A 17,252-nucleotide genomic window follows, 5' to 3' on the forward strand; every position below is an offset into this window, starting at 1 on the left:
AGAGAAGCGGCAGCAGCGCGCAGCCAGACAGGCACGAGAACAACAGTGAGAGCCAAAGTGGCAGTTGCAAAGCAGTACATGCTCAGGACTTCACTGCATGCTCAGATATGTGAGGGACCGAGGCCCCAGGTGCAGGTGGGTAAAGCCTTGGCAGCGGCGGCGGAAGGCGCGCGCACACACGAAAAGTCGCACGCGGAGTTTTGCCGACGAAATTCGCTCGCTGCCTGCGCTTCTCGAATCTCTGCCCTCTCTTTCCTGGTAGCGGACGTCGTCGACTAACACCACAGCAAACATGCCCAAGGAAGTCAAGCAGAAGAGCGGCCTCGCTCGCGGCTTGAACGCCGGCCACGTACGTTGATCCCTATACCATACCCACCGCCTGCAACAAGTCACTGCACCCGCCGCCGCCGTCCGAGATGCGAATTGCGATACAAGACGAGGACCACCAAGTTTTTGCACCAACGACCCAAGCACGATACACCCGACAAGCGCTGGACTCAATCGACCAAGACCGACACGCACAGACAGCCGCCATCGCATTCGCATCAACGACCTACGCACACCCCACTTCGAGATTCGATCATCCAAATCCTCACAAGATCAGTCGACTGACATGTCTTTCCTCTCTACAGAAGGTCACCCCCCGCCAACCCGCTGCCCGTGTCTCCCGCACCAAGGGTCACCTCAGCAAGCGCACCGCTTTCGTCCGTGACGTTGTCAAGGAGGTTGCCGGGTACGTTCTGCCTCTTTGCTGAGCTTGAAAATCTCTTCGACCTTGGCCTGCTCGACCTCAATGAATTCAAACTAACAACTTCTCAAGTCTCGCCCCCTACGAGCGCCGCGTTGTTGAACTTCTCCGCAACTCCAAGGACAAGCGTGCCCGCAAGCTCGCAAAGAGAAGAGTACGCCTCCATCGACACCACTCCACCCTGGAAACATGTCCGCTAACACAAGACACAGCTTGGTACCTTCGGCCGCGCAAAGAGAAAGGTCGACGAGATGACCAACTACATCGCCGAGTCCCGTCGCGCTGGTCACTAAACTTATCAACCTGGGTGATCGCTGGTTGTAAAGTCAAAGTCAAAATGAGGAGTTAGTTCTTACTTTTTACGGGCACGCAATGCTATGTGCAATGGGCAAACCATGTTCCTTTTTTTCCGAATACCCATGCAAGCGAAAAGAGTCACTGCAACAAAAGTCTTGACGGCAGTGGCCCGCACGCTGCACGTTGCTAGGGTGGATGAAGGAAAAAAGAAAGACTATCTTCTCGAAATGAAAATGAGAAAATTGGTCCCGCCGTTCATGATTAACATCTCTTGGCCGCTCTTCTCTGTCTGCAGTGACCTTTGCTACTGACAATCCACGAAGCTCATTACCTGCTGGAGTGGTTCTACTACCTTACAGTTCAACAACAACTTGCTTTCTTGGACGCATACACCGAGCTCGACCCTTACGACCACTCTCCAGATATCAAACGCTCCACACGCTACGCCGTATCATCTTCAACCTGCGCTTCAACAGAAATCTCCCATCAATGGCCAATGTCCATAGTTGAACAATAACGAAGCTGGTGCCCAAGCTGGTACTCTACCAGATCATCACGAGTCTGTAAGTCTGCTTGTACGGTATGCATCTATGTCCCCTAGTGCCTCGGTCGTCTTATCATCGTTATCTCTTTTTCTTCCCTCAACTCTCGCCCGGCCAGTCAGCCAATCTTTCGTTTCCAGGCTCCTCTACAGGCACAATCGCTCTTCCCTCCCCAGCCCTGTTTCTACTCGGTCACTCCTTCCTTCTACGCATTCTCTTCCTGCCTGGTCGTATCTTCTCTCGTTGTAAACACCATCGTCCTTGACTCGTATGCATAACCACTTTATTGAGTAATGACCCACATTTCCTGGTATGATTGATTTATCAGCACATGTTTCTAGCTCCCTTCGTACGCAAGCAACACCAGAATGGTATCGTCCAACGCCAATCCCGCCAACAATGTTGTTCCGTATTCCTCCAAGTTCCTTATAACGCCCAAAATATCGCACTCTACACCTCCCCTTCTAGTAAGCAGTAAACGCTTGCGGCGTGTACTTGAACTCCTTCACCACCGGCGTCACAACCTGCGCACCACCAGCCTCCAAGTCAGGAATCTCTCCATTCGCCTCCCGCAACGCCGCAGCTTGACGCTCACGCTCTTGTTTCTCGGCAGCCACACGGTTGATGTCTGCTTGCACGCCTCTGGTGTAGAGTCTGGGGATGTACCACCAGATGAAGGCCAGACAGATTAGGCAGAGACCGCCGAGGACGCCGACAGGGATGGCCCAAGAGGATGCGCCCATGGTGATGTTTTGTTGTGGTGTTTGGAAAGGTCAAGTGTATAGGTGGTATGGTGGAATGACTTTCGATTTGGCTTTGCGAAGAAGCTTTACTGGGCAGGAGAAGACTTGGCTGAATGGTATGAGTGAGCTTGGTGATGATGTATTGGAACCGTGCGAAACTTGGTAGGCTTTTCGAATCACTGACTCTAGCTCGGGTTTGGATGCTCTAAGTTTTCGCGTTGTATCTCTATGAGTTTCGTTTGCGAGCGCAAAGGCGACAGACTGACGATGGAGGCACGAAAACCAGGAAAAGACTTGGCTGTATTGAGTGCAGGCGCAAGGCAGTTATCCCCATGGAGCGGGGTCAGCCACCCACACTTTGAGTACAGCGGTACCTTGAAGCGAAGGATCGATTTCATGATTCATCCTTCGACACCATCACGTCCATTCAATGGACTCGCCAACCAGCACAAATTCCTCAGTTCCGGAGAGAACAATCTATTCCCATCGATGCTATCTATTTGCTCGTCTTGACGAACGAAGAAGTGTCGACGATTGAAAGGATCGAATACCAAATCCACAAGTTCGCAGACTGTCAACATACAACAAGCACTGGAACAAGCATCTTACCGTTGTGAAGGTGTGGAGGCTAGCGAGATGGCTTGATCATATATTGACAACGACCAATCAAACACATCCGACTCAGCCCAGTGTTTCCTACAACAGCATATGCACAGCCGCATGCGACATCAGAGTGTCAGCTGGGCAAGTAACCTTGAGCCGTCTTATCCGTAACATCTCAAAAAGTTATTTGGCCCGCGACTCATCTTTGGTGTTCCTGAGCGACTGAAGCTCGACTGATGCAGATATCCATCGACGCTTCCTCTGGTTTGATTGTGCCAACGATGTCGCTGTTGGCTTGACACCTCGACTTGCTAACGACAAATTTGTTTAGCTGGTGTCTTCTACTTGTGTACTGCCCTCTACGTTCAAGTAAAGGGCTCATGCTTTTCTGATTCGCCCTCCTCGATGGTCTTCCAGGTCTTTGGACATTTTGAACTTGTCATCCACTAAGCTTGACTGAAATATTTCAGTGGTTGTGGACGCAGTTCCATGCCTGTCTGGCAACAGTCTTCACATCATACCCACCTGAGGTAACCCGATCGGTCCCCAACTGCCAACGTGTAAAGAAAAAACTGGTCTTCTTAAGCTCACTGGTCTGGTCTGCTCTAGTCTGGAATATTTTCAAGACTGTATTGGAACATTGGGTCGAGAAGAAGCAACAGTAGTTGTGTCACTGAGTTGCTTGACTGTCTTTCACGTACATGAATCCTCCGCTCGCTATTACAAGCATGGTTGCATATCCAGACTGCGCTCTCAGAAGCTGCTGATGTTGGTTCCCAAACAAAGGAACACTGTTGGTGTCTGCAAGAGACATTGCCCTGGGCATTTTCGAATTTTTGTAAGCCTTACCTGGACGAAAGACATTGACTCCATGTGGTCTTCGATGCTGGCAATGGCCAATAATACCAATGTAGCTCTCTTGCAACATACAGAGTCCCCGGACCTTCTCGGCTGAATATCTGATATCCTACTACGCGTCAAAAGAGGTCGATAGTATTGCAGGTCAAAAATATCAAGCCAATTGTAGAGAGTTGTGTGCGAATTATAGCCTTGCACCAGTGTCTATGTTGCTTCAATCAGGACATTGTTGCGATTGACAGTTGTACCCAAGAAACACCGAAGCTAAGTCTAACGTGTCTGTGTAACCAAGTACAACTTGTCTCGATAGTTATTGTTCAGTAAGTCACATTGCAGTCAGACCAATCTGACAATTCTATGAGCATTGGTCAAGCAGTGTCTCGCAGGACTGCACGACTTGAGACTTTTCAAGGACTGTCTCGCGAAGCTTGTCTCTGATTCTGTCTCTGGTTTCTTGGAAACATTCATGTCGCAGGTAGGAAGATGTCCGAGAACAAAGGGAGAGCAAAGGCATATATGATGCTTTGCAATCACCATTCAACCATATCATCAAAACCAACAAACACTCATGACCTCATCCATCAAACACCATGATCGGAATCTCAACATCTCGCACGGAAGCAGCAACCTACGTCGATATGGACATGCTTTCCTCGACTCCCACTCCAGCATCTGCTCCAGACACCATACTCGAGTCCATTGAGAAACAATGTATAGTCTTCCAGTCCCGCATCGACTCCGTAAAGACTCTCTGCTCTAGCAACCTATTTCTAAACACAATCGACTGACGGCTCACAAATAGTATCAACACGAACTCAACCGCATCCAAGCCGAAAATGCAGACATCCACCACAAACGTAACGTTCACAAGCAAGAGCATGGTCGTGACCGACTCATCGACAGTGCGTCTCCAGATTCAATGGTTGTCAAGCAAGAAGATACGGAGGAGGTGAGCATAAGAGAGGCGAACGAGAAGAGAAAGCAGTTGAAATGCCGACTTGACCAGCTTCAAGAGGAGATGGATGAATTGAATTTGGAAATGGACAGAGCGATGGAAAAGGTGGAGACCTATCTTCAGTGATGGTGAAGTTGGAGTCTGGCGTGGACAAATTCGCGGAATCTTGTAATTGTCTGTTCGAGAAACATTGTATCGGGGGAACCTCAACAACAGATGATGGGTACACCTTCAGCTTTAGCTACAACATCTGCTGTTCTGGCCCGTCATAGGACTTGTCTCCGGACTGGAGAAGGCGACATTGTCGTTCCATGATCTCTTCTTCAGCGGAAATGTTCAAAGCCTATAACGTGCGCTCGAACAAGCTAATGGTCTGGACAGAGGGCTCGAAGAGCGAACGCGCAGTACGAAACGAGAACGGAGCGGCGCCACGCGAGTGGCTCCAAGAGCTGGTACGCTGATTGATACATACGTTGATCCAGCCTTTGAAATAGCGATATTATAACAACATCAGACGAGCGGCTTTTTTCCCCTGCTTTAAACTAGTTACATCGCACTACTTCGTACAGACTTGGTCCCATGCTTCTGAACCCCACGGATACGACTTATCAGTAAAGTGCCGTGTCTTCGAAATGATATTCTGGGCCACGATCGGACTTTCTGCTTGCCGAAGAGCTCTGTCAAGTCAATTTAACAATCTCACGTATACTCGTAACACAGAATTTACAACGTCCCATCATCGCATCGCTTGATCTCGTAGAGTTCGTGCTGCACTGTGCTCATATCCTCCACTTAAAATGAAAGAGAATTCAGGTCGATGATGATATGGAATATTTTTTGCTTGACTTCCGGATCTTGTAGAGGTTCGACAAATACATTGTGTTTCTTTTGCTTCCAGTCATCCAAAGAGCGCTCCGCCCATCTCAAATAAGTTTCGATAGCAGTTGGATAGTGATACCAAGAGAAGCCATTACTATCGAAGTCCTTGACATGTACGCTAAGGATGATACGAGTCGGATGAGAAGGACATGGGTGCACTTGATCAGGCTGACATGATGTTGTTGAGTTACCGATCGAGTGCGTTTCACTATTGGCTGGCATCAGAAAATAGGAATCAAGCGATAATTTAGTATTGACCAATGTGGGGAGGTGACTTCTCGATATTTGTACAGCTTCATGAGCACCTTGGAGTAAAGTCGGAAGCGCCGTGGCGTAATTGGCTGAGAAGTTGAGACTACCCTACCCAATCCTACCAGGGTCAGAAAAGGTGACTGGCTGCACAAGTACTCTAGCAGGAACAAGAGCTTAGCATTTCGCAATCGTTTGCGAAATACCAAGCATTGAGATTCTTGAGAGCATTGTTGATAACGTAGAACAGAGCGCGTGCCGTAGTATCGAGATTGGCTGTGATGTTGAGGAGCTGTGGTCGAGCGGATCTACGGAAACAGCCAGGAAGCGGGAAGTTGCTGCATGCCTCACGATTGTCGAAGAGTTACTGATTTGGTGCACGAGAGTCTGTCATTGGATCATCGAGTGCATGCTTCATATAGAATGTGGTGTGATGCTATGAAGTCGGGGGTCTGTGTTGGTGGCGTAATGTCTTCGAGTACGATTGGTTGTCGAGAGAGACGTGGAGGGCGTCTGCGGGTGGACGCCGCTACCTCTGGTAACAGTCGAGCTCTGGTAACAGTCGAGGCCAGCTGAGTAGCGTTTGCGACCATGTTCCGGAATGCTATCGACCGGAAAACAGGTCAATTGACCGGAATCTCGGTCGTCGACTATACGGCAATCAGCACGGATGCCCAGTTTTCAGCTGACTGTGGCCGTATGTGCTGAGATCCCAGAATTTGTTTTTTCCCCATCGAATATCCAGCGACAGCACATTATCATGGTCTAACATGGCTGTAGATGGTCTGCCAAACCCATATCGTTGTTCAGCACGCAGAAGACTGAATCTCGATCGCCTTCTAGTCTCTCAATGTGTGTCGTGCTTTTCTCCACTTCTTGCAACCTCTAGTTGTGACTTCTTTTCCTGCCTTTCTGGGAACAAGCAGACACATCATTGTTTCCGATATTGTGCACTAGTGACAACTCCAGCTCACCAGATTCGCCATTCAGACACGCCTAGATAGTACATTTATGCGAGATTCACAGACTAAATGGTATAAAGATGTGTTGTGGTTGCTCCACATCACTGTCGTTGATATTTTATGTCGTTAAGGGTACAACCCTGACATGTTAGCACAGCAGCAAACCCCAGAAGAGCAAAGGCGAGCGTTTTCAAGCAACATGGCAGGTATCAATCTGGGTACGACATGTTATGATGCTGTCTGTGAGTATTAAGAACCTTTGGTCTTCCTCGAGAACATGAATTGCAGTCTGTCGTCGCATTTGGCTCCCGACCCCATAACTTGTGGCGGCGGCAAGACTTCAGCTGCGACCGTAAGCTACCTGCAGAGTTTTGACAGAAGCTGAGTGGTGTCTGTGTGCGTCGTACGACCTCTAAGGACACTACGTCGTCTGTGTATATGTGTGGAGGTGAAAGTAATTAAGCATATAAGAGTCAGGATGTCAGCCAAAATGCGGCGCTTACAATTCTTGGCCGGTGTCTCTGAACGATGACTTCATGACGCGTTTCTAGTGGGCTCTCACATCCTCAACGCGTCCTTTTCGACATGTCGTGAAGTCATGGTGTTTGTTTGGTGTTGCTAGGATAATCCTTCTTGCTACAACCTGCTTTGTACCATTTTCTTGTCCTCGTGTGCTTCTATTCGCTGGATTATCGCCGAATCTCCCGCTGGTGACACGAAACCAACATGGCTGCCACGTACTTCACGTGTACTCTAGGTCAGGCACAATCTTTGGGTCTTACCAACGCCAACTTCAAGAATATCAACCATTTTGTCGATCTCCAAGCAGAGGCTATACCAGATCAACCTGCGGTCGGATTTGCCATTCCCTCAAACTCGGACTTCCAATGGAAGAGCAAGACTTGGACTTTCTCGGATCTGCAAGATGGCTCTAAACAGGTCGCTGCTCTGCTGCAAAAGTCACATGGGGAACTTCTGACCAAATCGGATACAGTTGCATTGATTTGTCCAAGCACTCCGGAGTTTCTGTTTACGTGGCTTGCTCTCATGAGACTAGGCCATCCAGTCTTACTGATAGCGCCGCAATGCCAACCGGCAGCGATTGCTCACCTGTGCAAGGCTTGCCAGACCACTGTCCTATTCCACGACGAGACTTATGCTGCTCAGTCTGAAGAGGCTGCCAATGTCACCCGCGACGATGGTGGAGAACTCCATGCTATCGAGTTACCGTTCAACAAAGGACACTCTCTGACTGACATCCTGGCAAACGGAACTTTCGAGTCTTTGAGCTTCCCTGAAGTCAAGGAGACAGATGTTGCATATCTCCACCATACCTCTGGCACATCATCTGGTGTACCCAAGCCAATCCCTCAAACACACCGCGCAGGTGCTGGTGTTCTCCCTTCGTTCCCTGACGGGAAGCAGTGTGCAACATTTACAACTACGCCACTCTACCACGGTGGTGTAGCCGATTGTTTCAGAGCATGGACGAGTGGTGCACTCATTTGGCTGTTCCCTGGCAGAGGCATACCGATTACTGCAGCAAACGTCATCAAATGCTTGGGTGCAGCAGAGAAGAATGCAGAGCAAGGTCTTCCTCCTGTTAAGTATTTCGCTTCCGTACCATACGTGCTCCAGATGATGGAAGCAGACGAGCAAGGCTTCAAGTATCTCCAAAACATGGACATCGTCGGTGTTGGTGGCGCTGCTCTACCGGACGAAGTCGGAGATCGCATGGTCGGCAAAGGAATCAATCTTATCTCAAGATTTGGCAGTGCAGAGTGTGGTTTCCTCATGTCGTCTCACCGCGACTACACAAAAGACACGGCATGGCAGTACTTGCGCAGCAATGCAGGAGCTGAGTACCTCGTCTTCGAGAAGAATGAGGACGGGCTCGCCGAACTGGTGATCAAGCCAGGCTGGCCACACATGGTGAGATCTCTTTTTTCCTCCACCGAACCAAAAATCTGCTGACGTTACATGTTCAGGCCAAACAGAACCGTGACGATGGATCCTTTACCACGGCCGATCTCTTTGCACCACACGACAGTATTCCAAATGCCTGGAGATACCACTCACGAGCGGATTCCCAACTCACGTTGATCACTGGAAAGAAGTTCGACCCAGCTCCACTGGAGGGTGCCATTGCCACTGCAGATCTTCTAGACGACGTCCTGATCTTTGGAAACTCACAACCGTTCCCTGGCGCCTTGCTGTTCCGTTCAGAGACGGCACGAGACCTATCCGACCATGACCTCGTGCAGAAGATCTGGCCAGCTATCGAAAAACTCAACTCGGAAAGTCAGGATCATGCTCGTATACCAAAGAAGATGCTGGTTGCCATGCCAGTACTCGATCATCCGCTAGAGAAGAGCAGTAAAGGTACCCTTCAGCGAAGTGTGGTCGAGGCCCGCTTCGCTCAAGATATCGACAAGGCATACGTCAACATGGGTTCCTTCAACGTCGGTGACGTGCCTGACGAAAAGGTTTCCACTGTCATCATTGAGATGATAGAATCCATCGTCCCGAAGAAGGCCAAACTGGAAGATAACACAGACCTCTTCTCTTATGGCGTTGACTCGGTCGCCGGTATGCAGATAAGATATGGGCTTCGTCAACTCCTCCCACAATCGACCAAACAGTTGCCGCTCAACGTGGTGGAGGACTGCGGCACGGTGAAGCGATTGACAGAGTATGTCGTCAAGCAGCGTTATGGCGAAGAGCTTACCGACGACGAGGACGAACGCAAGCTCATGCTTCAACTCGTCGACCAGTATTCCAACTTTGATAACAACAGAAGCCCATCGTCGTCTTCCACCACCAACGGGCAGGGTCAGGGTCAAAACGACAAAGGAGATGTTATCGTGCTGACCGGTGCAACGGGAGCTTTAGGGGCTCATCTCCTGAATCTCTACCGTCGACTCGATTCCGTCAAAAAGGTCTACTGCCTCGTCCGAGGAGCTGAACTGCAAGCTTCAATCGAGCGGGTCGACAAGGCTCTCACGCAGCGCGGCCTTGACGGCCTCGAGAAGGATGACGAAAAAGTCGAAATCCTCCAAACGTCACTGGGAGATGATCACCTGGGCCTCTCCAGTGGAGATTACGAAAGGATTGCACAAGAGGTTTCGATTGTTATGCACGTGGCATGGAGTGTCAATTTCCGCATGCGTTTGCGCAGCTTTGCAAAGGACAACATTGCGAGTAAGTCATCCCCCCCAATCCTATTCATGCATGAAAGGTGTGTGTGACCAGCCGTTTGATTCTCTACACCGCCGTATCAGAAGACCTGGTCATAGGGTGCATGGAATGCAGAGAATGATGCTATTCTTGCAATCTATACTCCCAGAAACCAGGTTTTTCTATATTGCAGATAGATGAATTTTTGCTGCAGGGCTGCATCACCATCAAAAATAGCAAAACAGACCATCTACTGACCGCCGGATTCTACAAACGCAGGTGTGACAAATCTCATCAATCTTGCATTGAGGTCCGGCAGATCTGAAGCAGCTAAATTCGCATACTGCTCGAGCGTAGCAAGTGTCATGGCGTACAGCAAAGGTACCTCGATCCCTGAGAGAATTGTTGACGACCCAGACGCAGCCAGCACCCTGGGATATTCCCGCAGCAAGTGGGTCGCCGAACAAATATGCAGCAGAGCGAACGAGCGCTCCCTGCTCAAAGGTCGTATCGCCATATTCAGAGTTGGCCAGCTCTCAGGGGACACCCAACGCGGCATATGGAATACCAGTGAGGCCTGGCCGATGATGCTGAGCAGCGTCAAAATATCCGGTGCACTGCCGAACCTCGATAAGGAAACTCTCGACTGGCTGCCAGTGGACCTCGCTGCCACGGCCTTGATGCAAGGAATAGCAAGCGTGGACGGGAGCGGAGATGGCGCGCATGTCCTGCATGTGCTAAACGAGCACCGTCGTCCAACATGGCCCACAATGTTGCAATGGCTCAAGAAACGATGTGCCTTTGACATTGTGGACCCGCCCAAATGGGTAGCGCGACTTGAAGATATGCAGGAAGGCGACGGCGCCGATCACCCCGCATATAAACTTCTAGACCATTGGAAGAGGGCTTATGCCCCTGAGCACGAGTCGGAAGAAGACACAAGTTCGGCACCGACCGTCTTGCCGTTCGACATGGCCAGGACCAAACAATCAGTTGCGGTTCTGAGAGATGTCAGTCCTGTCAATGAGCACTATTTTGCCAAGATCTGGGACTGGATCGACAGCGCCATGTAGTTATCTAGCCATCATAGAGTGTGATAACTCGCTTTCGCTATCATAGCACGTATAGTATATTCCTCCGCTTAGATACTGATTCGAGTATAGACTTTGGGATTTTTGTAATCATGGTGCAAACACAACCCCTCTCTCGTTCGCATAAGTTTGCTCTTTCACGAGCCACTTGTTGAGGAGGATGATTGTGGGAACACACTCTCGTGATGGCCATGCAATACCAGTATGAGCGAGATGAGAAGCGTTATCGACGATAAACTCTTGCCCCTGGATTGAAATTTGGCAGGTATAGACAGAACGGCCAGGCCTCGGGATTATGACCGTGGTATAGGGAGAGAGGTATGGGGATGGGAGTGTAACGTCTCGTGGCTTGAATTGAGGGGCAGAGATCGGTTGGGGGCAAGAGAGGTCGATTTGAGTAATGTTCATGGTCACCAAGCCTCCTTGGACGACATATCCTTGCAGGGCAGGAGGATAAGGCTGCATGAGCTTGTCCGAGCCAGGAGCTGGTACTTGCTCCCGAGGATGTTAAGCGTATCGAGTGGGGTCGTCTCTTTCCAGTGCAAACAGACTGTGGACAAGAGCCCGGATCTGGGTAGTTTGAGCCTTACACAAGTGACCTACATGGCGCTAGCGAAGTGTCTCCTGTCGAAGCGGAGCCGTGACTGTCAATGTCAAGGGGGTATGAATGTATGGAAGCGCGGTGCGGCAAGAGGCAGCGCCCGCTGTCCCGCGATAAGGGATAAGACACTGGACTGCTTGGCGATAGAGCTTGGAAGCGTGTGCACGAGCGCGCCGCATTCACGCCTTCACGTGCTCTCGCACCATCGTCGTGTGGCTTGCAACGATGCCATGCGACTTGGAGGTCCGTCGAGTTTACCAAGTCGACGCGGTCGGCCAGTTCGTCGCCGGGAGGCATCGAGCTAGAAGAGGACTAAGCCTGTTCCCCGACCTCTTGTGGGGCGATCATCTCAAGAAGGCACTAGACCTCATGAAAGCCACAAAGAGCCCTGTATCGCACAGAGGATAATTCCTAAAGTGAAATTGCCGCGGTCACATTGCCGAGTGCGATTTGGCACTATGGCGAGATTTTTCGTGTAGGTTGAAGAACAGGCTGGGGAACGAAGCGAGAATATCCTTACTCAGGCACAAACAGACGAGCAGTCTCGGTGCGGCCTCTTTCTGGTCAAGCTCGTTATCTTGTCGTCGCGTACCTGCATGAGCCACTCGAATCTCACACAGTCGCAGACTGTCGTGGAGATAGAGCATGACGTAGGTTGTGAAGATCTGGTCACAGTGGGCGACACGGCTGCGTGCGTGCTTGACCCGCAGACTGAGTCAATCTCCAGTTGTGTTCCCGTTCCTGGCAGTTATGCCTGTCGATTGTCTCAATCTGTTGCACAACCTTGCATTCGTGCACTAAGAGCACTCTACAGAGCATGCTGATCCGTGAGCTGACAATTAGTACGAAAATATACTATCAGTGTAAGAGCGAGTCGGTGATAGGCATAGCGTAGACATCTAATCCTCCTCATCGTCGATGGCTGATTAGGCCCTCGGAAACCGTTGCGCCGTTATACGGAGCGCGATGATCAAAATATGGAAGCTTTTGCCGTAGATCTGAGTCTGCCCGCATTCTAGTATGCGAGTTGCAAGCAGCAGGAGTTCTTTGGAAAAAGTCAATGAGTGGGCATACCGAGCGCTTCAGGCGATTTAGGAAAGTAGCCGAAAAGTGTTGTTGAGAAGTTTATGAGGCGAATCCCAATCAAGGGTGCTGGTACCTGGCATGGCCGTTGGCGTGGGTGTGATCATTTCCACAGGGCAGAGAGAACCGAGCGGTGCACAAGCGCACAAGGGTCTGCAGAAATAATCGATCGACGTTAGCAGGGTCTGTAGCAGGGTCTGTAAGGATGTAGAACATCCAAGGATATTTGTTCGAATTGCCCAGCCAAATGACCGGGAGGTCGTTTTGATTGTGTTGTATATTGAGATGTGCTGTGTGGAAGCTTTCGAGAATGGCCAAGTTTAGAGGAGCAGTTTGAAACACTGGGTCGGAAGGCGGCCAGAGAGCGCGGGGAAGAGCGCAGCCAATCAGCGGCGTTAGGGACTTCACCACACCTGATTGTCGCGTTTCAGCATGTATTGCAATTGTCGCCGTCTACGTAACCACAACCACGTGAGAGCCCATCCCGACTCATTTGCGAGCAAGACAACAGGTAAGCGGCATATGATGTCCCACTATATGATATATATGTGATATAATACTTTTTGATTGGCGACTGGGACTTCGTAAACCGGACAAGAAATGCGCAGCACGGCAGCGCCAATGGCCAGGCTGATCACAATCACACCCGACTCTCAAACAGCAGCGCCCATATTCATGCCAGCCCCGACTAATCCCAGGGCACCACCAAGCAGGTACCGTAAAGTACATGCAAGTACCATCTGGCTCTCTGGCAAATCAGCAATTTCCATACACCCTACGTACGGCCGAGTCATAGACGATTGCAAGGTGATCGTCTGCATGACGAAGATGCCATACGGTCACTGATTGCACGCCACCAGCAGCGCTGCAACTGGGCAGCCCGCCGCGTAGCCGTCTGTATGTGGGAGCGTTTGCTGTGAAAGAACGAGACGCGATAACCAGTGAGCGGGCATGTATCTACCCAGGCTGACCAACGGGCAACGGACGAGCAGCACGACCTTGATACGAGTGGTTTAGCACGCAGACCGGTTTGCAGAGTCAGCCGGCAAGCGGATCCCACACAAGACGTGTTTGTTGACAGACTAGCCATGTATAACAGTTATGGATTCGAGGTGTCGATCGGGGCACAAGGAGAGAATATGCAAGGCCCAATTCGGGCATACTTGCTCTAGACAAACCAGGTGAGATGGTCTGCAGGGCAGCCGAGTAGCTTCACGTGGGATCCTTCGTCTTGAGGCTTCGCGATTGACAACTCGAGGTGCAGTAGTGCCATCGTTAGAATCAACAGCCTTAGGCTAGCTGGCGTGATGGCCGTTCCCAGCAGAAAAAATTAAGAGTCGACGACGGATGGAAATAGACTCGACGCCGGGCCACAAGGCGTCGAGCGGCAAGCTGGCGCGTTAGCGTCGGGATCAAGGCACAGACAGGCGCCTTTTGACCTCTGATGTGCACGGGGCATGGCAGTAACGCGTTCTGAGGGTGCCAGAAGGCGCAGGTATGTGCACAACACAGACTCGCTGGACCGGTGCAGACGGGCGTGGCCTTTGTCAGTTGGTACCCACCAAGCCGTCCGAGGCTTCCCCATCCGCCGCCATGATTGCACCGGTCCTGCGGCCAGTTTCGAGTTGGACGATCAGTACTTGTATGCTCTGCTCCCCCAGCCATAAACAGGTCGTTTCAAACACCATTCCGACCCGGCCATTCTCTCATTGCATTGCTTTTGCCATCAACCCGTTGGTCGTACCATTCTTTTTCGCTGCTCATCAGACGTCACTTGGACTCGATAGCATCTTATACATAGCCCACCAGCACTCCACCCACACTCCCAATCCGTCTTCTCATATCTCTTCTGAAACCGACTCGTCTCTTGCAATCAAACGCAAATCCCAATTTACACGCGGCACCTCCCAAATCCATCGGGTAAGCGTCGTGACGAAGCCACCACCGCCTCTGGACCCTCCAGGCTAACCGAAATTGTCCAGCCCCAATGGAACACCAATATATGACCCAGACTCCTATGCAGTCGCCCATGTATTACTACACTCCTCAAAAGCAGCAGCAGCTCCACTACAACTCGCACATGGCTCCTCAGAACATGGACTACTTCTCTCAACCCATTTCCTCGCACGTCCTGTACTCTCAGCGTAGCCCTCCAGTCTACCAGCAACAGCCCCAGTACATCTCGCAAGCCATGCTCACTCCTGCTGCCTCGCCTCGCCCTCAGCACCAGAAGCCCACCATCATGCTCCAGCAAGAGATGATGTCGTTCGACTCGGACTGCTACGGCCCTGCCACTCCCACTCTGTCTGCCACCAGCTTCAACTCTGCCGACAGCCCTCAGTCCAACTACCACATGATGCCCACCCCTGCCAACGAGCTTCACATGAACCCCTTCGACGGACTCAAGCAGAACTGTGAGGACGACATGTTCGGTGAGTGGACTCAATCACAATCTCCGCCTTTGACTCCAGGTACGTGTTTGGATGAGAGGGCAATTTGCCTGCATTGGCCAATTATAGAGCTGCGGCTGACTCGCTAGCTGAAGTGTACCTGCATCCCGCCTCGGCATTCTCCGAGAACAGCAGCTACCTGCTCTCCAACTCGGCTTGCCCATCGTTGTCGCCCTCGCCATCGCCGACTGCTCGCTCTGCCATCAACGACGCCAGTGTCTGCGATCCCCGCACTCTGACCGTCCCCAGCAACGTTTTCCCTTGTCTGCCCACCCTGTGCGCCGGCGATGACGAGGAGCACAAGTTGATACTCAAGGGCGACTTCTCTCCTTCCAAGACTTTCGACGCTTCCTTGATGCCTACCAACCACGGCTTCCCCACATTCGAGCCTCTTTTCGAGCTCGACGTCGAGGACGACTTTTCTGCCAGCAAGCGCCAGCGCGTTGACTCAAACTTCACTGCCGACTCCAGCTTCTGCTTCACCGACGCTTCCTTCAGTGACGAAGACCTTACCTTCTCCCCTTGCCAGTCAGAGTTCTCCTTTACCTCTGGTCCCATCATCGACATGACTCCTGTCCGTCGCTCTGCCAACAAGAGGGTCGTCAAGGCTCCTCAGTACAGCGCCGCATCTCAGTCTGCCAACAACCAGCCTCAGTCGGTTCCCAGCAACGCTGCCGCATCTTCTTCCTCGTGCTCCGCCTCTGGCGATGACCACTCTCACTCTGGCCCCTCGTCCTCGACCACCCGCCGCGGTCGCAAGCAGTCTCTGACCGAGGATCCCTCCAAGACCTTCGTCTGCACTCTCTGCTCCCGTCGCTTCCGTCGCCAAGAACACCTCAAGCGCCACTACCGTTCGCTCCACACTCATGACAAGCCTTTCGAGTGCACCGACTGTGGCAAGAAGTTCAGCCGCAGCGACAACCTCAGCCAGCACCAGCGCACTCACGGCGCCGGCACTGTTGTCATGGGCGTCATGACCAGCGACATGACTTCTCAGATGGCAGTCAACGTTCCAGACGTTGGCTCGGGTGTTCTGCGCCCCAAGAGCGAGTCTCCCGATGCCAGCGAGCTCGGTGCCATGCTCTTCGACCACGCCGCCGCCGTTGCCGGTTCCAGCAGCAGTAGCCAGTCGGGCTACGACTCCGCTGAGGACAACAGCTTCCAGCAGAAGAAGAGAAAGCGCGATGACTAGATGTCTTCCGCCTAGCACTCTTTCTCTTTCTGACGTTTGACGCCTTACGACACATCACGGCCAACCCTCCTTTTCAGTTTGCTGCCACCTCTAGACTTGTACCTTCTCGCAAGATTGTCTCTCTGGATGAGAGTACAGAACAAAAGTCATACGCTCTGGTGCCTCCAGCCGCAATGCGAGCCTTTTCCTTATTGCTTTATTTCACTTCATGTCTATCTTTACACCTTCCTGGGGCAAGGTTTCTTTGTTCTCAGCCCCTTTGCTTTGGGGCTTTTCTGTACTGTACAGCGAATTATCTGCATTTGCATGGATGGGAGCTCTGGGAACAACGGTCTTTTGCTATCTTAGCTATCTGAATCTCAACATCAAGCCCACCAGTGGCCTCTGACACCTTTGAACAATATTTCTATCTCTTGTCCATGAATGTCTACCTTGTGCCACATGTCTCTGATTATGCTTTTTGCCTTTGCAAGCTTTCCAGACTTGACTTCTTCACGAGCTCGAGGGTACGTTTCAGATCGCCAATTTGCGGGGAGATGATCGCACTCTACCAAAAATCCGAATTTGCAAATCTCCAAACCCTTTAAATATCCAGTACAATAGCTGACCATTACTTGTCCCGCTCCACTCACATGCCCTGAGCAAGAAGATCTCCCGTAGCATTCTGACTCTTGCAAGAGACACGGCAGTTGCTTTGGTGTGTGACATGACTCTGTGGTGATCACGGTGTCTAGAAACGTCCTCATATCTACACTATGTCGCTTTCTCTCCATACAGCAGAGCAGGAGTGGATACATGAACGCTGGCGCTCCAACACTTGCA

The 17,252-nt window shown here is 51.3% G+C and overlaps 5 protein-coding genes across 5 annotated transcripts; 4 read left to right on the plus strand and 1 right to left on the minus strand.

The window, feature by feature from the left end:
• Positions 1–292: 292 nt before the first annotated feature.
• On the plus strand, positions 293–1,041 carry M436DRAFT_70256 (ribosomal protein L36e; the record flags this gene model as incomplete). Its single annotated transcript, XM_013574917.1, has 4 exons — positions 293–349; positions 633–733; positions 821–902; positions 961–1,041. The coding sequence occupies 4 exons, from the start codon at positions 293–295 to the stop codon at positions 1,039–1,041; spliced, it is 321 nt and encodes a 106-aa protein (XP_013430371.1).
• An 829-nt stretch (positions 1,042–1,870) lies between these two features.
• Positions 1,871–2,330, minus strand: M436DRAFT_79112 (uncharacterized protein; the record flags this gene model as incomplete). Its single annotated transcript, XM_013575003.1, has 2 exons — positions 1,871–1,894; positions 2,097–2,330. The coding sequence occupies 2 exons, from the start codon at positions 2,328–2,330 to the stop codon at positions 1,871–1,873; spliced, it is 258 nt and encodes an 85-aa protein (XP_013430457.1).
• A 2,051-nt stretch (positions 2,331–4,381) lies between these two features.
• On the plus strand, positions 4,382–5,498 carry M436DRAFT_61145 (uncharacterized protein; the record flags this gene model as incomplete). The annotated part of the gene is made up of 4 exons (XM_013574812.1): positions 4,382–4,531; positions 4,594–4,740; positions 5,019–5,198; positions 5,316–5,498. The coding sequence occupies 4 exons, from the start codon at positions 4,382–4,384 to the stop codon at positions 5,496–5,498; spliced, it is 660 nt and encodes a 219-aa protein (XP_013430266.1).
• Positions 5,499–7,562: 2,064 nt separating this feature from the next.
• M436DRAFT_39911 (acetyl-CoA synthetase-like protein) lies at positions 7,563–11,086 on the plus strand (the record flags this gene model as incomplete). The annotated part of the gene is made up of 3 exons (XM_013574639.1): positions 7,563–8,768; positions 8,825–10,037; positions 10,293–11,086. The coding sequence occupies 3 exons, from the start codon at positions 7,563–7,565 to the stop codon at positions 11,084–11,086; spliced, it is 3,213 nt and encodes a 1,070-aa protein (XP_013430093.1).
• Positions 11,087–15,992: 4,906 nt separating this feature from the next.
• On the plus strand, positions 15,993–16,397 carry M436DRAFT_12043 (uncharacterized protein; the record flags this gene model as incomplete). The annotated part of the gene is made up of 1 exon (XM_013574469.1): positions 15,993–16,397. A coding segment is annotated over one exon (405 nt), but the record flags the coding sequence as incomplete, so codon positions are not given.
• Positions 16,398–17,252: the final 855 nt, after the last annotated feature.

Source organism: Aureobasidium namibiae (genome assembly GCF_000721765.1).
Source record: "Aureobasidium namibiae CBS 147.97 unplaced genomic scaffold scaffold_3, whole genome shotgun sequence".
NCBI classification, from domain to species: domain Eukaryota; kingdom Fungi; phylum Ascomycota; class Dothideomycetes; order Dothideales; family Saccotheciaceae; genus Aureobasidium; species Aureobasidium namibiae.